This window comes from Miniopterus schreibersii, assembly GCF_964146895.1.
Source record: "Miniopterus schreibersii genome assembly, chromosome: 7".
Classification (NCBI taxonomy): domain Eukaryota; kingdom Metazoa; phylum Chordata; class Mammalia; order Chiroptera; family Miniopteridae; genus Miniopterus; species Miniopterus schreibersii.
The window spans coordinates 744,970-766,737 of record NC_138108.1 but is presented as its reverse complement, the minus strand read 5'-3'; the positions used below and the strand labels follow the sequence as shown (position 1 = coordinate 766,737).

Below are 21,768 nucleotides of genomic sequence, written 5' to 3'. Positions count from 1 at the left end.
CTCTTTCTCTGAGCATCAGGGTTTCGCGGTCCATCCACGCTGTGGTGTGTGTCAGGGCTTCACTCCTCTCTGAGGGTGGAAATATTCCGTGTGCGCATCGGCCACGACTTGCCTCTGCCGCAGACATTCGTGTACGGTGCTGGGGGGACGTTGTCATTTCTCTTGGGCACGCGGACGGGAGCGGAATTGCCGGATCACGTGGCGACCCTGGTTGGCATGTGAGGAACCGCCGACGGTTGCCATTCCCTCCCCAGCAGCGGGCGGGAGGCTCCGCCTTCTCCGCCTGCTTCTATACTTGGTACATTTTCATACTATTTTCATTGACTTCAGAGAGAGGAAGGGAGAGGGAGGGGGAGAGAGAGAAACATCAGTGATGAGGGTCACTGATCGGCTGCCTCCTGCAGGCCCCCACTGGGGATCGAGCCCGCAACCCAGGCACGTGCCCCGACCGGGAATCGAACCCCGATCTCCTGGTACCTGGGGCGATGTCAACCGCTGAGCCACGCCGGCCGGGCCACTTGTTGCATTTTGATCACAGCGTCGCACTGAGGTGACACCTCACTGGTTCTTCCCTGACGACCAATCATGCGCCTCTTTCCACGGGCTCGTTGGCCATTTATACGCCTCTTCAGAGACAGCCGGGTAGAGGCCGGTGTAACTAAGACTGGCTCCATCCGTGCCTGGTTTCTTTTCCGTCTGCGTCTTCCTGCTGTGAACTCCGACCTAACGCTCAGCCAGCGCTGCGCGGCCTCGCGGTCACGGAGGAGCTGTGCTCCGGGCGCTTGCACCGCGCGGCCACGGAGGTTTCCGTCAGCGTCGCCCGGAGCAGCGCAGCCGCCGGGAAAGACGTCCACGGAGGTGCTGGCGTCAGCTGGAAGCAGCTGCATCTCAGGCCAGCAGGGGCGTGGCTCCCGGCTCCGTCCCCGCGTCTGCTCAGCGATGAGCACCTTAGCTGTGTCGCCGCACTGACTGTGACAGCTGTGGGCCGCGGAGGTCAGCCCTGCGGACTGTGGCGTCGCCTCGGCTCGATCCCGTCCCTGGAAGTGACTCGACCCTCCAGGACACTTGCATTCCACGCAGCTGCTGGCCTGTTGTTCAGTCTCGATCTGGGGGTCGCTGGACCCTCTCTCCACCCTCAGACAAATTTCTATTCACATTTTCTGTCCGGTTTTTAATTCAGTTATTGAATTAAATTATCGAATTGTGACAGGTTATTCTATACACAAGTTCCTTATGCAATGTAGGATTGACAGCTACAGGGTGTCCCCGAAAAATGTATGCACACTGACAGCTCAGCTTCGAAAGTGAAACGTATCTTAATAAACACCGCCTTTATCATTACTGTGGCCACACTGTGCGCACATTTTTTGGGCGCCCTATAAATTCTCCCATAGGCTGTCTTTTCATTTTCCTGGCAGTGTCCTTGAAGCAAAAAAAGGTGTTTATTTCTATGACGTCCAGTTTATCTATTTTTCCTTTCATCGCTCATGTTTTTGGTGTCGCATCTAGGAAGCCATCGCCAAATCCTAGGATGTGAAGACTTACCCCTGAAGTTTTCTCCTAAGAGTTTTATAGTTTAAGCTCATCCATATTGAACTAATTTTTACAGGCGACGTGAGGGGTAAACTCCATTCCTTTGTGTTTGGATAACGGGCTGTCCCAGCACCAGCTGCTGAAAGACGGCTGTCCTCACCCGTTAAAACCCTGGCGGCGGCGGGACAGGCCTCCCTCATGGCCCGTCCTGGCCCAGCCCTTCCCCCCGGCTGTGCCCGCGGGCACCCACCTCTCTTGCTCAGGTACAGCAGCTTCGGGTCCCACTGGCCCTCCTTGGCCAGGACGGCGCGGCGCAGCTGGAAGCCCACGTATTCCAGGAGCCGCTTCCGGGCCAGGAAGATCTCCCGCTCCGCCGGCATCAGCGTGTGGAAGGGGCAGTGGGCGATCTTCCGGTCCTGCGGCACAGCGCCAGTCACCGTGGGCACCGGCCCCCCCGGGGTGACACACACGGGGTGGGGGGCACACCTCCGCCCTCGGCGCTCATTGTGAGGATGAACGGGAAGAGCACCCCAACAGCCAGGCCCGGGCAGCCGCGCCCGTGACGCCCACGACACGCCTGGGGGCCGGGCCTTCTCTTCCCGAAGGCCGGGACTCGCTTTGGTTGGGGGCATGAGGGACCTTTGGCCCAGCTTTGCCCAAGAGACCCGAAAGGCCCCAGCTCCACCCCGTCACCGGCAGGAGACTCAAAGCCGTACCTGGTAGAACTTGAAATACCCGTAGTCTACGACGGTGCCCACGGCCACCTTGTCCCCCTGCGTGAGCGTCACTGGGGCCAGCATGTCAGCCCCGTAATTGATGAGCTGGTCGATCTGCGGAGAACGGGGCTCCGTCACGCGCTTGTAGACCCCCAGCCACCAGGAGGCAGGATCTGGAACTGGGGTGTCCAGGCCCCCAGTGGCACCCACGGCTTCCAGGCCCTTTGGCCAACCTCACTGGCCGGCAGGAGGACAGCCCAGGGTTGTGGCTCCCAGCAGGGGAGCAGGCACTGCCCAGACAGGCTGCCACCTACGTTCCCCAGGGAGGCCCCTTTCCCAGGGGCACAGAGAGAAACCAACGAGATAGATGCGCCACCTCACGGACAAGAAGTTGGGGTGTCACTGCATCAGCTGTTGTGGGGAGTCAGGCCCGGCCACTCCTGACTCCCTTGATTAGGATCCTTGGCTGACGCCCACTCAACACAGAAAAATCTAGAATCCCGCAGCCAGACCGAAACCACGGCCCACAGCTTTCCCGAGGAAATCCAGGGGCCTTCTGCACATAGTTTAGATCCATAACCTTCGAGGGCAAGAATCTCTCATCCATCCTCAAGTCGTTAGAACACCGAGGCTTGGAGGGCACAGAGCACGACCCCGTGAGGCCCCGCCTGCCGGGAAGGAGGCCAGACCCGGGGCCCCACACGTTCAGGCTCAGGACCCCGTGCCACTGGACAGTGTGCCCACCCCCCACGCCCACTGCCTCACCAGGGCCAGCCTCCTGTCCATGCTCCTCCAGTGCTCGTAGAAGATGTCACAGGCCACACACAGGGCACTGCCCAAGCCCTTGGTCAGGAGCAGGTTGGGGTCAGCGCCATGGGACAGCAGCTCCTTTACAACCTGGACACAGACAGGCCTGTCAGCACCACCAGGCCCCTCCCTCCGCTGCAGGAAGTCTGGGAGCGAGGCCACAGCTAGACTCACTGAGGCCACCCCGGGCGCTCTCCACGGCTCCCACCCATAGGCTCCCCTGCTGCCAGCTCCAGGGCCAGCTGGGGGTGGGCACAGGGTGGCTCCTTGAGGGGTGGCTGCCATTCCTTCCACCCGGGCACCCCGCCAGCACTCTGTTGGCACACTGTCCAGTCTTGTTGGCCATCCCAGGGGTACTGCTGAGCCACATGGGCCAGTGCTCGGCCTGTCAGCCCCTTGCCCCTGGGACCAGTCTGCCTCTGCCTGGGGCACCTGGGCCTCTCTGACCGCCTGGTCAGACAGGAGTGGGCCACAGGTCCATTGTTCCCTGTAGTGTCCCCAGCTGCCAGCCCAGGTGCCACCCGGAAAGCCAGGAGTAAGAACGTGCTCACCAGGTCATTCCCGCTGGCGATGGACAGGGAGAGCGGGGAGTGGCCGCTCCACAGCAGGCTGGTGTTCGCCCTGTGGGACAGGAGGAGCTGGACGATGTCCCTGGCGCACTGGGTGGGGAAAGGCAGAGGCCAGCAGGTGAAAGAGGCCCCGGGCCCGGAAGGACCTGGCTCGGATCCTTAACCCAGACGTCCCGAAACCGTTTCCTCCACCCAGCACCTTGCCCAGCTCAGAGTCTGAATTCTAGGCAGGTGACTGGTGGGTGGGTGGGTCCTCAAACAAAGATGTTTTCTAACCATCTGTTATTTCCAATGAAAAACAGGAAGGATTAGTGATGGGTGAATTGATTTAAAACTTGTTTTCCAAGGAAGGAGAGAGTCAGGACCCTAAGGCTGTCACAGCAGGCGGGAGCAGGTGTAGCTGGGGCTCAGGGTCCACCAGGACACAGCGGGGGGGAGGAGCCCAGTGCTGAAAGGAGACGTTTTGCATGGGGAGAGTCATTGCACCCTCCTGCCCTTCCCCCTGGGGAACCCCAATCTCCCTTCTCCTCCCCACTGGAACGCAGACGTGATGGCTGGACTGCTGCAGCCCCCGCCTCTCAGGCCTGGTATTTTGCCCCAGCCGCCTGACCTCCACCTAATGACGATGTTGCCTCTAGTGTCCCCTAATTTTGCTTCCCCAAAGCGTTTCCAAACCCCAAGTCAGCACAGAGGACACAGGTGTGTGGGTTGAAAAGCACTGTGTGCAAAGCCCGGGCCTGGCCCCCCAGTTCCCCCAGGCCCACCTCCGCCACTTGGTTTCCTCTTCTGAGGAATTAATCCCACGGCCCAAGGGAGGCGGTGCTGCAGGGCCAGAGGGGCCACCACGTGGGCTCTGCAGGACCCAAGCCCGCCGGGGAACTGAGTCAGAGGGCGACTGAGGTATACAGGCCAGTTCCAGCCCAGGCGTCCCAGGCCGGCCACGCCCACATGTGTCTGAGCAGGCCCCACACAGGGAAAACAATGCCACGCCGTGACCCACGTGTGTGCAGGCGTGTGTGTGGACGCGTGTCCCTTAAACGTGCTCTCACACAGCGCTTCAACACACAAGTCACGGGCAGGGCCTGCTGACACTCTGCTGTGCTTTGACCTAGTGTATCCCATCTCACTGTGGATGTGACCCACCCCGTTCTGAAACCCGCTCAGGCAGGGTGGCCGGGGGCCGTCCCAAGGTCGATCCCCTCAGCGCAGCTCGTCCCCCACCGTCGCTGCTGGCTCACTGCCCTGCCCAACACACACAGACACACACTCGCACATGCACCTCCCAAGCACACACCCACACACTTGCACACGCGTGCACACATGTACACACATTGTGACACATATAGTACAACTCACACAGACATGCTTATGTGCATATAGGTGCATGTACACAAGCACAGAACATGCATGTGCACATTCATGTAAACACACGCACGTGTGCACACCCAGGGCACACACATGTGCACACACATGCACACAGCTCCCACCTGCCCCACAAAGGCCCTGCTCACCCTGTGGTTGTCCTCCCGCTCACAGGCCACGTGCAGAGGGGTCCTGCCTCCCTCATCAGGGACGGACGTGCATGTGCTGTAGTAGATGCTCGGCGGGCCTGTCTCGTTGTTGAGCTTCATGCTTGAAGGCAGCAGGTCCAGCTGTGGGCAGACAGAGGGCTCAGGCCCTGGCCCTGAGCCGTTCCCCTAAGTGCCCAGAGACCTGCCACCTGCCCGACCAGGCGGGGCCACGAGCCCTCTGCAGGTGGGAGCTCACACACAGATGCTCACTCAGAGGAGCCGGCTGCCCACCTCTCTGGACTGCAGGTCTGAGGCAGCACCCCGAGAAACCCTCTCCAACGCATCCTGCACGTGCACCCCAAGCCCTCCCCTGGCGCTGTCACTCGGGTGAGCGGTGTGCACACTGCTGCAGAGCCAGGCTGGTTTGGGGACCACAGAGCATCCACCAGTCTTGTCAGGACAAGTGAAATGAAAGTGAAATTTGGAACTAAATGGACAGCACTGTCAGCAGAGGGCCCCGGGCCCCACCGCCCCCCTCCTGCGCGGCAGGCAGCCCACCTTGCTCGCTTTGTAGACATCGTCCTGGTCGGTCGCCCTGGCGTCCACGTCTGTGATCGCGTGGAGCAACAGCTCCGTGATCTTGACTCCCTCCTCCCCGGGAAGGGCAGCTGCAATGTGGAGGGGGGTCAGGGCCCCCAGCTGCGGAGGAAACGCAGGAGGGGTGAGGCACTGCTCCCTGGTGAGGGACTCCCCACGGTGCTGGGGCCTGTCCAAGGTGGGAGCCCATGCTGGTCCCAAAGTCCCATGCACAGCACTGCTTTCTCACCAGCCCCGTGTGACACTCAGGGCAACAAGGGACCACGGACATGTCCATTCCAATTCATAAAATGCTCCATCTGCCCGGGCCACAGACAAGGGTGCAGGCCCTGGTGCCAGTTTCATTTTAGACTGACTGTCCCTGCCTCCCTCCAGGAAAAGCCTGTCCTCCCTGGCAGGCCCTTTTTTCAGGCGCCTGTAGCTCCTGATGCCAGTCCTTACTCTTCCAGGTGCCAGTAATACTGCCTACTCAAGTGTTTTAATGAAGCAAAACTTCCATTTGAAAGATGAATGTAAATATCCAATTCTTGATTGGGGATGGATGGGTGGGTAGACGGATGGATAGATGGATAGATGGGTGACTGGGTGAGTGGGTAGATGGGTGGGTGGATGGATGGACAGGTGGGTGGATGGATGGACAGGTGGGTGGATGGGTGGATAGGTGGGTGGGTGGATGGGTGGAAGGTGGGTGGGTGGGTGGATGGATAGATAAATGGGTGTGTGGGTGTATGGGTTTATATGTGGATGGGTGGATGGGTGGATAGATGGATGGGTGGATGGGTGGATGGATAGGTGGGTGGATGGTGGGTGGGTGGGTGGATGAATGAGTATGTCTGTGCCAAGTTTAAAGGCTGCAACCTTAGCCAGTTTCAAAGGTGGAATCCAATTAGTGAACTTAAAAAATTATGACGAACTGTCCTGGGCCCCATGTGGACTCTGTTCTCCTGATCACTTTACCTTACTCTCAGGAGAGAAGGAAAGAAACGGCCTGGCCAGGGGGCCCATAAGGTGAGACCCACCTGCCCCTGAGAGTAACGGCTGAGTAACACCAGCCTGTCTGTACCATCTACACTCTAACCACAAATAAGGGCCTGAGTGACTGCAGGCGGGCAGGGTGCCCGCGCAGCCAGAGCAGGAAAACGGGGTACCAGTGAGGGTCAAAACCCAGCGCTCTGACCTCACACCGAGTGGCCGGCTGCAGTCTGCCCCCTGCCTTGCTCCCCACACCCGTGGCTCTGGCTCGGGGCCCTACTCGGGGGGCCGACCTCAGGGTCCTACCTCGGGTGTCCTACCTTTTGGGCCCTACCTCGGGGGGGAACTGGATGTCTGTCCTGGCACCGTTCTCGAGCAGCAGCTTCACCCCGTCCACGTCCCCGGCCTTCACAGGGAAGAACAGGACCTGCATGGGCACGCGGCACAGGTTGGGGTCAGCGCCTCGGTGCAGCAGGCGGTGGATGGTCAGCCACCTGTTTCTGTGTCTGGAAGGATCAGCGTGACGTGTCACAGGCTGGAGGAGAGGCAGGACGCAATAACCAGTCCCTGCCACGGTGTCAGCGAGTGCAGCTCCCGTGAGGCTGGCGTCCTCTCGTGCGCAGGGCGCAGGTGAAGCAATGTGACGTGACCGTCACAGGACCGTTGCGCAAGTCACACGACTCCCACGTGCGATTTAGGATTATCATGAGAATCACTTCAACCTCGCAGATTCCCCGACAGGGTCTGAGACACCCCGGAGGACGCAATTCGAGAACCACTCGTCCAGACTGAGTGGGTGCGTGTGGGCCTGTGTGGGTGTGTCCACGTGTGGGGGCCCCTGCATGGTGCCCACCGCCCGTGTGCCAGTCTGGGACACACTCCTGTGGACTCTCTCCTGCGTGTCCCCCAGCACCAAGCCACCGGAGGAGGTCCCCTTGAGACCCCTTAAAGATAAGGCACAGGCGCGAGAAATACCCCTCCCAGGGGAGCAGGGAAGGGACGTTGAGCCTGCGGCCCGCCCTGAACGTGACCCTGGCCCAGCCCCTCACGCCGGCCACCTACTCGATCATGGACAGCGCCATCTGCCTCATGGTCCCTTTGTCAGAGCCCGTGTCCCCGGAGGACACCTGGAGCATGCTATAGGCCTGGGCGCTCCTCTCCAGCATGTCCCGCGACAGCTCAAAGGGGAAGTTCTGTACGCACAGGTTGGACTCGAAGTTGGTCTCGCTAGCAGTGTACAGCGAGCACTGGTCCAGGCTCTCCAGGGTGTCACCCAGCCCCCGGTCCACGTCGCTGACACTGCCCCTGGGCGATGTGGACACCCACTTCTGGGGGCTGCCCCTCTGGCCAACGGACTCCTGGCTGCCTGGCGTGGGTGCCAGCGGGTCAGAGTACGTGGAGGCTGCGTTGCGGAGTGCGGAGTGGCTCTGAGTGACTGTGAGTTTTGGAACTTCCTTTGAAAAAAACTAAAAAAAAATATATATATATATATATTTTTTATATATATATATATATATTTTTTATATATATATATATATTTTTTATATATATATATGTCATTAGTAGGAAAAAGATTACAGTGGCAACCCCATTAAACACCTTAATTGGCAAGGATCTGTGCCCATGGCTGGGAGCGGCCCTCACGGGACCTGGGCGCACAGCGCTGGCACAGCCGTGCCCACGTGCCTTCCCGAAAACCTGCACGGGGGCAGCCAACACCTTGGAGGCACCGTGGAGGCCTGAGCCACGCGTCAGCCACAGCCACGCGTGGTCACAGCACTCAGGGCGAGACCCGTCCAGCACTGGGCAGGCGTAAGTGGGAAGACGCCAGACTAAGACCATAAGGAGTCTCCCCACTGGCTACACACTGAAGTGTCCACTGAGGGTCAGCGGCGTCCCCCCCGGCTCCTCCCTCCACTGACTCCCCTGAGCCGCCCCCCCGGGTGTGGAGAGGCTTGGGGACCAAGCAGCCCCCTCCGTCCCAGAGGCTGCCACTGAAGGGGACCTGGTGCGAGAACAAGAATGACCTCTGTCCACGAGACCACCCTTGACCTTGAGAGTTGGTCATTATTACAGTGAGCAACTTCCGCCGGGAGATACCGTCACCCACAACAACCGGAAGCAGGGCTCGGCCCCGGCCAGCGACTCAGCGGTTAGAGCGTCGGCCTCCACGCCCAGCGGTCACAGGTTTGATCCCTGGCTCCGGTCGGGCGCGTGGGAGGCAACCGATGTGTCTCTCACCTCGATGTTTCTCTCTCCCCCCCTTCCTGCCTTTCCTTCCACTCTCTCCAAAAAATCAATGGAAAAAAACATCCTCGGCGAAGATTAACAAAAATAAATTCAAATAAAAAAGTAAAAAACGAAGCAGGGTTTAAACCAGCGCTTATCCAGGGACCTCCAGGCAGCACTCTCGCAACAGGAACACCACGAGGGGTCTGGGGCCCCAGCTGCTGGGCACGTGGCCCGTGAGGACACGTGTCCCCTGGAGCCCTGGCAGCAAGCCCAGAGCACCCGAGCGAGTGGCCGGCTCCACCTCTGCCTCCTGCTGTCGTTTCACTGAGTCTGAGCCTAGTCCCTGCGAGGAGGGGAGGCTGGTGGGCAGCTGAGAGACGGAGGAACGGACGGTGGGGGGCGGGGGGCTGGGGGCAGGTGGACACTGAGCCCGGCGCGGAGCAGGGGCTGACCTGGGGCTCGAGCACCGTCCTCTCTGCGATGTTGGCCTTGAAGGACCTGGTCGAGTAGTAGACAAGGAAGCACATGCTGAGGGGCGTCAGGCCCTCGTCCGAGCACTTGTTCACGTCGGCCCCGTTGTCCAGCAGCAGGTTGACGATGTTGGTGTGACAGTGAACCTGGAGGGAGAAGGCCAGTCTCACGAGGACAGCAGGCTCCCCCCGCCGGGCGAGAAGGGCACCCCATGCTCACGCGGAACATGTCTTCCTGGAGCGAGGGCCCTCGCCGGCCTGAGCTCGGAGACAGCGACACCGGCGCTCTCTCGGGGTTGGCAAAGGGACGTCAAACGTGCGACCAGGGCACGTGAAGGTCAGCGGGCCCTCACCCTTCTCTACTGGACTCCACACGTCCCCTTCAGGGACTGGGGGGACTCCTGCAGGAGACCCTGCAGCAGACACAGCCGGGGGGGGCACTCACTGCAGCCGCGGCAAGCACGGTGTAGCCCCGCGCATCGGCCACGTCGGGACTAGCAAGGTTGTCCCTCAGGATCCCGAAAATCCAGTTGTAGTTCCCTTCCTCGGCCTTCAAGATCATCTCCCTGGCAAGCCGCTCCCTGGGTCCACGGCAGGCGAAGCCGCTCCGGTCCCCCTCCAGGATGGCGCCCATGTTCCAGCTGGAGTGCTCCTTCCTGTTCCTGGCAACGCCGGGAGCTTCAGGGGACCCAGCACCTGCCACCCAGCGGGCCGCCCTGGGCCTGGCCCCGCACACTTTCCCTCCTCCTTCCTCTGCTCCAAACTGCCCAACCCGCCTTCCTCCCCTCCCCCTCAGCCTTGGGGCTGCACCACGGGCCAGCTGTGGTCAGCGTGGACATGGCACAGCGGTGGAACTTGCTGCCTGCCGGTGAGGACACTCGGGCTAAGTGTCTGTCCTGGGCAGCAATGTCTGCGAGTCCCCCTCGGGCTCCTAATTCATCTGGGTGCGTTGGGGAAGGGGGGGCTCTCACAGCAGGGGCCCCGGTTGGGCCAGGGGCCGGGCACACACACATGGGTCTGGCACTTGGCACCAAGCAACCACATCCCACCTCTGCTCTTTCACTTTCCTATCTGAGTAGAGAACATGCAAGTCCCATGGCCCATTCACCACACACACACCAAAGCCTGTCAAGGACCTGTGATTTTATGGGAGCTTCTGTACCCAACAGGCACCAACGACAATGGGTGAGCTGATGTTTGCATGATGCACGGAGGGATGCATCAGTGAATCAATGGGTGGGTAAGTGGATGGATATGGATGGATGGACGGATGGATGGATGGATGGATGATAGATGAATGGATGGATGGGTGGACGGATGGATTGATGGATGATGGATGGATGGATGGACAGATGGATGGATGGATGGATGGATGGATGGATGGATGGATGGATGGATGGAGAGATGGATGGATGGACGGATGGATGGATGGATGGATGGATGGATGGAGAGATGGATGGATGGACGGATGGATGGACAGATGGATGGACAGATGGATGGATGGATGGATGGATGGATGGATGGATGGACGGATGGAGAGATGGATGGATGGACAGATGGATGGACAGATGGGTGGATGGACGGATGGATGGATGGATGGATGGATGGATGGATGGATGGAGAGATGGATGGATGGACGGACGGATGGACAGATGGACGGATGGACGGATGGAGGGATGGATGGATGATGGATGGATGGATGGATGGATGGATGGATGGAAAAATGGATGGATGGATGGATGGACAGATGGACGGATGGATGGACGGACGGACAGATGGGTGGATGGATGATGGATGGATGGATGGATGGATGGATGATGGATGGGTGGATGGGTGGATGGATGGATGGATGATAGATGAATGGATAGATGGGTGGACGGATGGATTGATGGATGATGGATGGATGGATGGACGGATGGATGGATGGATGGATGGATGGATGGATGGAGAGATGGATGGATGGACGGATGGATGGACAGATGGATGGACAGATGGATGGATGGATGGATGGATGGATGGATGGACGGATGGAGAGATGGATGGATGGACAGATGGATGGACAGATGGGTGGATGGACGGATGGATGGATGGATGGATGGATGGATGGATGGATGGATGGAGAGATGGATGGATGGACGGACGGATGGACAGATGGACGGATGGACGGATGGAGGGATGGATGGATGATGGATGGATGGATGGATGGATGGATGGATGGAAAAATGGATGGATGGATGGATGGACAGATGGACGGATGGATGGACGGACGGACAGATGGGTGGATGGATGATGGATGGATGGATGGATGGATGATGGATGGGTGGATGGGTGGATGGATGGATGGATGGATGGAGAGATGGATGGATGGATGGATGGATGGGTGGATGGAAGGATGGGTGGATGGACAGATTGATGGATGAGTGCATGGATGGATATGTGGATGGATGAGTAGGTGGGTGGATGGACGAGCGGATGGATGCATAAGTAGCCACTTGTGCTCACAAACACGCATTCTAAAAAAGTTAGAGATATCTGAAGACAAAGTTTAAGAAAGAGATTAAAATATTCTTAAATTTTTTACTTAAGAAATCAGTTTCCCTTCAGTCCTGCTAACTATTCCAGGACTGTGGGGTGCAAGTGTTTCGGGAGACCAGCAGAGCAGCTCCGTCATCTCCTGGCCATAGCTGGAGAAGCCAGAGGCCTGGCCAGCCCCCAGCCCACTCTCCCCTGCTCCCCCACCCTTGGCTCTCTGGCTAGATCCATGTGAAGACATCATGGTAACAACAGTCCCTTCTCTTTCTGTGGATCTTGCGCAGGGTCTTGACCTCTAATCACAGACAGGACCCTGCACAGGTCTGGGGCACTGGCTCCGACCTACACAGAGGAAACTCACTCAAGGTCCCAGCACCAGGATGGGACTCAGCTCAGTGGGCTCAGTTTACCCTATTCCATACCCCGTTCCAGGCCCTGGCTCCACTCTCACCAAGCAGCCTCCTGACCACTCCTTCCCCGGAGCAGGCCGGCAGGTCCCCGGGACCCCACAGCTCTCCCACACACAGGTGTGTCCCAGCCCACGAGCTCTGGCACCAGCTCTCCCTCCATCAACCTGGCAAATACCCCGGGTGCCAGGGCCACCGGGGCAGCAGGAGCGGGGCTCCCAGCCATCAGGGGAGAACAGCGGTCCCGATTACCTGAACTTGTAAGCTTGCTTCTGGATTTTGACCATTAAAGGGGTCTCATTTTTGATGAACCAGGGTTCTCCGTCCTCAACAAATGGAGGGATGTCGTGCAGGAAGAGCCGGGAGTCCAGGTCCCTGCGGAAAGAGCGGGTGATGGGCATGTGGGTGTTGTCGGTGGAGTAGATGTACAGGTCCGGAGGCAGAATCAGGTCGTCGTTCAGCAGGAAGCGCTTGTAGTCATAGAAAAACGGGTCCCGCTCCTCCTGCAGGTCCCACTGCATGGTCTCCTCCTCGGAGAGGCTGACTCGGGCGGGGCAGTGCCTGAGGAAGCCCGCGAACTCCGGGTAGCTGCGCATGGAGAAGCCGCTGGGTATCTCTGTGCACAGCTTGACCAGGTGCTCCCGGAACCACAGCCCCACGTCCTGGCAGCCGTCGGGGTAGGTCTCAACGCCCGGCCCGAACCGCTCGTCGGCTTTGTACAGCCCCTGTGAAACAAGACCGGGGCAGGGGACTCAGCAGGGCTTTGGGCTCTGCCACCAGTGTTTTTTTTCTTTTTTAAAAATATATCTTTATTGATTTCAGAGAGAAGAATGGAGAAGGAGAGGGAGAGGGAAACATCAGTGATGAGAGAGTCGTCACTGACCGGCTGCCTCCTGCAACCCCCTGACTCGGCATCGAGCCTGCAGCCCGGGCATGTGCCCTGACCGGGAACCGAACCGCCATCTCCTGGATCCTAGGTCAGTGCTCAAGCGCTGAGCCACGCCGGCTGGGCTGCCACCAGTTTCTTAACATCCAAAGAAGAAATGTCCTTGTTCCCCCAACACATATTAATTGAGGCTTCGTATGTCCCAGGTACAGGGACCAAAGCGAACATGTAGACACGGACCCTTCCCTGGAGGACCAGGGGGCCAGGGGTGGCCTTCCCCAGAAGGTGCAGACGTGACCCGGGGTCTCAAGGTGGAAGAGTGTGTGGGGTACCAAGAGGGGCTCATTTCAGGGAACCCCCTGCAGCGCTAACACCGGGGACCCAGCCGGGTTCCCCAGCAGTATGTGGGCAGAGGCGCCAGGCCCCGGGTCAGACGGACCAGCAGGTGTGACTGTGGAGGAGCCGATCCGTGCCGCCCCTCAACCTGGGAAACTGCAGCAATTCCAGGGCCCTTCTGGATGCTCCCACCAGGTGTGGAGACAGAAGAGCCAGGAGGAACCAAAGAGAAACAAAGAGGGACAACGAAGCCCCCGGACAAGGGAACCTGAGGCCAGAGCTCCCTGCAGGGAGCACAAAGAAAGGCCCAGCCCCCAGGGACCTGCTCTTTCCTGCGATGGCGCTGAAGGACGCCTGGAGGTCGTGGGAGGGCAGAGGAAGCCACCTGGGCCTGAACAGTGGGACACACGTGTCACTCCGAGGGTGCCCTCATCCGGGATAATCCGTGGCTCCTGTGTCAGTTCTCCACCTGTTCAGGCCCATCTGAGCAGCTCCGACGGCAGGCCCGGGGCTGGGCGCCCCAGATATAAGGCTGCGTGACGCCCGGCCTGCCCATAAGGTGACCCCAGTCTACAACAGGTGGCAGGAATGGCAGGAAGGACCACACAGTCTGAGGGTGACTTCTTCACACACAGAGGTTGGGGCAGGGGCCAGGGCGTTTCTAGAAGCATCTGTGGCACCGGGACACAGTCCGAGCTGGAGTCTGTGAAAGTGGCCAGGTGGGGCGGGAGGGAAGACGGGGTGCGGAGGCAGGCGAGGCGGCTGGCGCAGCAGTGGACCTGGAGGGTCACTGTGCAGGTGTCTCCGCAAGAGCGATGCCCTCGGAGGAAAGACTGGACGCAGGGCGAGGAAAGACTGGACGCAGGTCAAGGAAAGGGGGCGAAGGGGGCAGTGGCTGCAGATCCACGCAGAGTCCGAGGCGCAGCACCCCTGATCCAGGGGCTCCAGGTCTGGGGGTTTTTATGAAGAAATAACCTGTCATCAGAGCTATAGTCACAAATGTGGCCACACAGCTCACAATGCCGCTAATCACCGGACGGTTAAATTAAGAGGTGTGTCCGCAGATGCAACCTCCTGAAGGATTTTAATTTTCAGTTTTTGGGGTGTGTGTTGTCAACCGATGGTCACTGGCACCAGTTCGGGGCCAACAGGGATCTTCAATTCAGGGTGCGGTGAGAAAGGAAACTTTATTCCGTGCAGAGCAGCTCAAGTGTGATTCAGCCCAGCTGCGGGCTCTGCGCCAGCGAGATTTCTCCCCCTTCCGTTTCGGCCCAGCCAGGGAGACACTCGCTTAGGCGGGAAGGGAAAGTGTGCCGCCCGAGCCAGAGGGCAGCGGCTGGCACAGACCGAAGTCCCCGCCCCTCCCCGACGGGCCTGACCTCCCGCAGTGAGGACTCCAGATCCTTGCAGGTTGATCGGTCCAGAGGCACTTTCCTGAGTGGTCAGAACGGGGCTGCTCTGGCTGCTTGGTGAAGAGGCCGAGGGGGCCCAACGGCGCAGCTCCAGTGCGATGGGGGAGCCTGGACGCCGCTGGCTGACACGGGCTCCAGGAGCTCGGGTACCAGGCCGCTCCGGCGGCAGGAGCAGCGCAGGCAGGCGGTTCGGCGCAGGACTTCCCCTGAAGCGGTTTGCGTGAGAGGCCCCTGTGCAGAAACGGCTGCTAAGCCTCGTTTTTGTTTATTTGTTCGTGTGGGGTTTTTGTTTGTTTGTTTGTTTTCTATTCGAGCCCAGTTAGCTACCAGGAGCCCTTCTTAATAGGTATCTTCTTTCTCAGGGTCCACAGTATTCGCTTTTGAGCAAACAACTTCAGTCCTAGGAAAGCTTCCCGGCAAACACGGCAGGGCCTGAGAGCAGGCCGCGGCCGCGGTGCTGTCTGGGGGCCCTGCCGCCTCCGTCCCCGGAGACCGCAGGGAATGAAGGAGCGCGCTGCCCCAGGGAGGTGGGAGGAATGTGTGTGCACATCTGCTCAAAGTCTGTAGATGCGAAGATAAAACTATAAGACATCAGCAACGACAAGGGAGGGCTCAGGATGTTAGAGAAACGGGTGGACGGGGACTCCTCTGGGTGGATCCTACATTTGACTAGGAAAATATCCAATTTGTACATAAGTAGAAAACTAAATGAGAGCTAGATTTTATGGATAGACTCTTAAACCATGAAAGCAGAATCGCACAAGGGGCTGTGGCTCTATATCCAGTTGGCCCGAGAGAGGAGCCGTTTCCTGTGATTTGACCCCAGGTCCCTGGTGGGACGGGACGGTTGGCCAGGGAGTCCTGAACTGTGTTTGGAAACCATGACGGTGGTAACGATGCTGAGTTGTTATTGTGAAACTATTACACATAAAGTATGAGACAAAGCAAATGAGTAATTTCGTTAACAGAAACCGAGATCGTTAGGACTAAGAGAAAAGTAGGCGGACACAGAGGTATCGCTGTGAGTGGAAGCCCTGCCCTCCCGCACCGGGGCTGGAGAGAGATACCAGAGGAACAGGTGACGTCTTTGCTTATCAAGAGATGTATTTCCAGCCCAGCTGGTGTGGCTCAGCGAGTTGAGAGTCCTGCGCACCAAGAGGTCGCGCGTTTGATTCCTGGTCAGGGCGCACGCCCGGGTTGCGGGCTCGATCCCCAGCGGGGGGCCTGCGGGAGGCAGCCCATCGATGTTCCTCTCTCTCTCTCCCTCTCTCTCTCTAAAATCAATAAGAACATATTTTAAAAAAAGAAATGTATTTCTAGATCTGCTACTAAAAAGCCCTAAAAATAACAACCACCCAACAAGGCAGCAACGAGCACCCAGCCCGGTGCTTAAACACTGTCCCACTAAAGAGACCAGGCTCCCCAGGCAGACAGCGGATTCTGGTCAGGGCGGGCGCATGAAGGGGCCTGGAAGACGAGAGAGTGACCGGAACCTGCTAGAGCTGTTTCAAAATCGGAAGAGCTAAACCACAGAGGCTCTACCTGACCGAAGGCAGGACAACCTGAGTGTCAAGTAGCAATAACAGCGGCAAGAAATGAAATACATCAACTGTGTTAAAACCCATGAGTTTACAAAGATACTAAAAAAAAAAATTAACCATGGTCGGCCGCCACGGGAGGGTGTCAGGAAATCAATTCATTATTCTGAAACCTGAACGGGAGCCCCCCCTTCACCGGCACCCACGGGGCCCACCCCTCACCTGGAAGAGCTTTGTCTTCATGTACAGGGTGCCGTAGCCTTCTCGGAAGCTGAGATAAAACATGCCCGTGAAACGGGAGCCATCGGGCCACTGGTAGGTGCCGAAGCCGTGGCGGTGGTCCCGATAAAACTGCCCGTGGTAGGACTGTGGGCAGAGAGCTCTGTGACGGGCGTGTCTGAGACGGTGCCCCTCACCGCCCAGAACCTCACAGGACCCCTCTGGGCCGAGCCACCATGAATGGGCACCGTCAGGGTTGACCACTCATGGGGTGCCTGGCCACAGGGTCCCCTTCGAGTCTGGGTGGCCAACGTGACCGAGCTCGGCACCCAAATCATGCAGAGGGGGTGCCAAGCGGTCAGACACCCCCTATGGCCACCCTCCCTCCTGCCTGTCTCAGGTGGGGGCATTGGGGGAGGTGTTGGAACTGCCCGGATATCCTGAGTCAGGAAGGGAAAGGCCACAATGGGGTCAGTGCCCACCCTGGGCTTGGGCAGAACCTGTCTCCCCTCCGCAGCTCTGGCCTGGGCTCCGCTCTTATCCTGTCCCACCCCCACTCAGGTTCACGGACAGCAGGCTGGCCCAGGGCGTGGGGGGCGCTGCCAGCCTCCAGGTCACCTGTGCGGCCCTGGGGGGAGGGCTGTGGGCTCTGGCTAGGAACACGGGTGTGGCTCTGATTTAAAACACCTCGAGCAGGAACCACGAGGTCACCGGTTAGACTCCCAGTCAGGGCACCTGCCCAGGTTTCGGGCTTGACCCCCGGTGGGGGGCGTTTCTCTCTCGTTGATGTTTCTGTCTCACTATCGCTCTCCCTCCCTCTCTCTCTAAAAATCAATTAAAAAAAAAAAAAAAGAGCTGGTACTTTGCAAGGTGCTTTTTCTTTTAAAAAAAAGCGCTTGCAGGAGGCAACCAACCGGTGTGTCTCTCTCTCTACCTCTCCCTCCCCTCCCTTCCACTCTCTCTGAAAAGCAATGGAAAAAACATCCTCAAGTGAGAATTAACCAAAAAACTCCCCGATATTGAGGCCCTGGCTGTGGGCCCCCGTCTGTTAGGGGTGGGGCTGTCGGAGACTGCGCCTCCCCGGGGCCCTGGGAGGAAGGGAGAAGGCGATGTCCGATGGCCAGGCTGGGCCGCCCGGTGTGTCAGGTGCCGCCTTCGGCACCAGAGGCGTCTGGACAGCACCCGGTCGCCTGTCCGTGCTCCACATGGAGGGGACACTCCTGTGCCTTCTCTTTCCTCTGGCAATTGAGATGGCTCCCCACCTGTTTTCCCTGGACTGACCCTACCCCCGGCCCCGCACATGTGACCATGCCTGACCAGCCAGAGGACTCCTGACCCCAGCCCCCGCCTTGATTTGGGTTTGGCCACAGGACCAGTCCCCAAGCCAGACCAGGCCCCTGCTGTCCCTTCACAGGTGGAACCTGGCTGTGGGAGGACAGGTGGATGCACCCAAGCCTGCGATCACCGCGAGGGCGCAGTCCCGCCCCGGGCACCATGATGTCAGGTAAAAGAAAAACCAGCCGAGGGCTAAGAAACAAATCTGACAAGAGTCAGCGCTCCAGCCAGGAACGTCCCGGGGACCCCACGCCTGGGCAGAAGCTCAGCACCGGTTCAGTCCCCTGCCCGCCTGCCTCCGTCCTGGTCACAGGTCTGGAGGCTCCGCAGAGCTCGGGGCACGTTCCAGGCATCTCTCAGGCAGGAAGGACGTTAGCCTGGCCACCCTCCCGTTGCTGGACCTGCGAGTTCACGTCGCACCCCCCTCAGGAGGAGAGAGAGGGGCCCTGGTGGCCGAGCCCCGGGGGAGGAGGGGAGGAAGCACCGGGAGCCAGTTACCTCGCCCGTAGGCCACGAGAATTCTCCATACCCCAGCTTCATGTCCAGCCCGAAATGCCCCTGGTAGACGCAGCCGTCCTGCCACTCCTGCACGCCATGGACCAGCTGGATGTAGGCCTCCTTCAGGTCCTGCTCCCTCAGGGGGCCCTGGGACTCCTCCTCCTCCTCAGGGGCCTCCAGACCCTTCCTGGGGGTGTGAAGGGCAGCGAGAGGAAAGAACCAAGCTGGCCGAAGCTCTCAAGAGTGACCGAGTGCCAAGAACCCCACTGCACAGCACCGCCCCTCCCAACAGCCCCGGGGCAGAGGCCGTCCATGTCCTCGTGGTCCAGAAAGGGAAACAGGCAGTGGGAAGCGCAGCAGGGCTGTCCAGCAAGGTAAAGGGGGTGCCCCGGGGGCAGCGGGCTGACAGCTGCCCTGCACCAGCTGTCCGTTGGATGAGCCTTGTCTCCACCACCCGCCTGAGTGCCCCCTGCAGGGTCTTCCCTCGGGAGCAGCAGCGCCCACCCAGAGCTGGGCAGACACTTGCGGTCGATGACCAGGCTAAACAAGGAGGGGGAGCTTCGGGGGGAGAGATGACCCGAGAGCAGCTGGAAGGGCAGTAAGGGACGTGTAGGAGGAAGGAGGGACGCAGGGGTGGGTGGACACCTGGCAGGGGCAGAGGACGTGTGCTGGGGTGGGCTCGCCTGTTTCCTGCTCCCGCCATCTAAAAGTTCAGCCCTGACTCAAACGTGGGCCCAGCCTTGCCCAGCACACACAGCCTCGCCCCCTCCCCCCTCTCAAGGCCTCTCCAGGGAACGCTGCACCTGGGCACACAGCGTGTGAACACTCAGACTCCGGGCCCCCGCCATCAGATGGCCCTCAAATGCCAGCCGCGAGTGAGCCACAGAGGCCTAAATCCCCTGCCCAACAAAGAGGGTCCCAACTGCTACAGACTCAAGGGTCTCTGTTCCATATTGTTGCACGTCCGTAGGAAGGAGTCAAGGACAGACACCCACATGCAACAGTGATGAAATCTGGGCCTCAGATATGCTTTGTATATATATATATTTTTTTGCTTACTTGTGGTTTTGGGTTGAATTGGGCCCCCATGCCCCAAAATTCGTATGTTGGGGTCCTACCCCTCCAGAACCTTACAATATGACTCTATGTGGACCCTAATCCAAGGTGACCAGGCCGGGCTCAGTCACCCATTGTGGCAACTTCCCTCGGGGCTGCTGATACAATGTTGAGGTTTCTCTCTCCAGGAACTAGTGTTTCCAGGGATAATATACCTTCTAGCGATGTCTTAACGCCTGTCCCAAGGCTGGATCCCAGCTAAGCCGGGCGGTCGGGGTCAGAGTCAGACCCCCGCGGGAGGCCCCGCACCTTTTGGGGAGCAGCGTGGAGCTCTCCAGGGTCCCCGGGTCCTCGGAGGCCGCCGGCTCGCTGCCCCGCCCCTCCGGCTGGTCGTCGTCTGGGACTCGGACAGGTAAGTCTGAGGAGCCCCCGCCCTCCATGTCTAGCGTCCTGGGACCTGCAGGCAGAGCCGGAGACGCGCGTTAGCTCAGGGCCGGGGGGCCCCGCGGGCCACAGCCCCGCGGCCGGGAGCCCCCCCTCCCCCAGACCCAGACCGGGGCCTCCCCGCTCCTGCTGGAGCCCGGGGAAGCCTTCGCCAGAGCTCCGCGGGTGTGAACCACCGGGAGTGCCGTCGGGGCCACCCTCCCACGACCACAGGCTAGAGCCAGGTGGCCGGGTCAGTCCAGCTCCGGCTAATTGCCCGAGGGGGGCGCAGTCAGGGCTCCCCCATTCCCGGGGCTCCTCGGGGGCACGGCCCCCACCCAGCCCTTCACTCAGCCCATCACCCACGTCGGGTCCCTAATCTCTCCGCTCCACCCCAAGGGGCGTGGGACCCACGTACAGGCCCCCCCCCCGCCGCCTCCGTGGAGCTCGCAGGCCCCCCAACGCACGCTTCGGCTCACCGCGACTCGCGGCTTCCCCGGGACCCCGACGGCGCCCCGAGGCTCAGGCTCCGAGAGCTCGCAGCGACCGCGGTTCAGCCGCAGCGCACCCCGCTCGCCCGTCTCCGCCAACCCCGCGCCGGCGCCTGCGCGTCGGGTTTCCCTGGAGACGGCGGCCCCGGCCAATCCCGCGCCGGCCTCGCCAGGACACGCCCCGGACACGCCCCGGACTCCAGGGCGGGGCCCCCCTCTGTGACCTCCGGGGACTCCCCAGCCGCGCCCCGCGCCCCGCCCTGTCCCCGCCCGGTGCCCCGCCCCGGCGCCCCCGCACCTCCCGGCTGAGCCCCCGAGCGCGCGGGACCCGGCTGGCGGCCTCCACCGCGACACCGGTCCGCACGCGCGGCAGAGGACGGCGGTCAGCCTCCGCGCCTCGGGCACCCCGGGGAGACGGCGCGAAAGGCTCCCAGCGCCCGCGGGACGGGAGCCCCAGGAGCCTGAGGCTCCCCCGCGGGAACGGGAGCCTGCGGGGCGCGCGGCGCGGTCGGGGAACGGGCGGCGGCCCGGCCACCGGGAGAGGGGCAGCCGCCTGGACGGATGGGCCAGAGGCCCCAGAAAGCCTCTTCTTTTCGGGCCCCACTTCGGTATTTGGAATTGTTTCCCAGGCTCACCAAATTGTCAGATTTGCCAGAGGTAGTTTTTGGGGTCTTTTTAACGACTGTTTAGTCTCTGCCCGGCGATGTCAGTCCCTAAAGCTGCTGTAACAGAGCCCACACTGGGCGGCCCGGACCAGCGCCAGGGGTTCTTTCCTCCGTGTCTGGGTCTCCAGGTCCCCTCCTGTGAGGACGCTGGTCCCTTGGTCACATCCAGGGTGACTTCCCTGCATCTGCAAAGGCCCTGTTTCCAGGCAAGGTCACCAGCAGGCACCAGGGGTGAGGACTCCGCCACTCAACCCGCAAGTGAGACGGCCGACAGGTTCGTAGGATATTTTCAAGTTTTAGTTGACTTTCCCTTTTCACAAACCAGTTTCACAGGCAGCTCGTTTTGCCTCTGCCCAGCTTCCCAAACTGCAGCTGGAGGGAGCCAGGCCCAGGAGGGGCCACCCACACCCAAGGCAGCCTTCAGGGTGAGAGGTGGGCTGAGAGGGAGACTGGTCACCCTGGCATCAGCCCAGTGGGGGGAAGGAGTGGGAAGTTCAGGCAGGAGGCCCTGGGTCAGAAAACTCCCCAACAACAGGGGGGTTTGCTGGCTCAGGAGACCACAG

The 21,768-nt window shown here is 60.2% G+C and overlaps 1 protein-coding gene across 4 annotated transcripts in view; it reads right to left on the bottom strand.

The window, feature by feature from the left end:
• ANKMY1 (ankyrin repeat and MYND domain containing 1) overlaps nucleotides 1–20,651 on the bottom strand; it is a 29,938-nt gene extending 9,287 nt beyond the window's left edge. For 3 of the 4 annotated variants that reach the window (XM_081143519.1, XM_081143521.1, XM_081143520.1), the window contains exons 1-15: nucleotides 20,529–20,651; nucleotides 19,936–20,083; nucleotides 18,571–18,757; nucleotides 16,741–16,884; nucleotides 12,599–13,071; nucleotides 9,853–10,069; nucleotides 9,390–9,554; nucleotides 7,768–8,171; nucleotides 7,040–7,211; nucleotides 5,695–5,835; nucleotides 5,137–5,277; nucleotides 3,608–3,715; nucleotides 3,015–3,146; nucleotides 2,250–2,363; nucleotides 1,784–1,949 (exon numbers count right to left, since the gene is read on the bottom strand). In XM_081143519.1, coding sequence (XP_080999645.1) covers nucleotides 1,784–1,949; nucleotides 2,250–2,363; nucleotides 3,015–3,146; nucleotides 3,608–3,715; nucleotides 5,137–5,277; nucleotides 5,695–5,835; nucleotides 7,040–7,211; nucleotides 7,768–8,171; nucleotides 9,390–9,554; nucleotides 9,853–10,069; nucleotides 12,599–13,071; nucleotides 16,741–16,884; nucleotides 18,571–18,757; nucleotides 19,936–20,066 — 2,695 coding nt within the window. In that variant the 5' untranslated portion in view covers nucleotides 20,067–20,083; nucleotides 20,529–20,651. Of the gene's footprint in view, nucleotides 1–1,783; nucleotides 1,950–2,249; nucleotides 2,364–3,014; nucleotides 3,147–3,607; nucleotides 3,716–5,136; nucleotides 5,278–5,694; nucleotides 5,836–7,039; nucleotides 7,212–7,767; nucleotides 8,172–9,389; nucleotides 9,555–9,852; nucleotides 10,070–12,598; nucleotides 13,072–16,740; nucleotides 16,885–18,570; nucleotides 18,758–19,841; nucleotides 20,084–20,528 lie in introns of all 4 variants that reach the window. The other variant, XM_081143522.1, reaches the window with a different exon arrangement.
• Nucleotides 20,652–21,768: the final 1,117 nt, after the last annotated feature.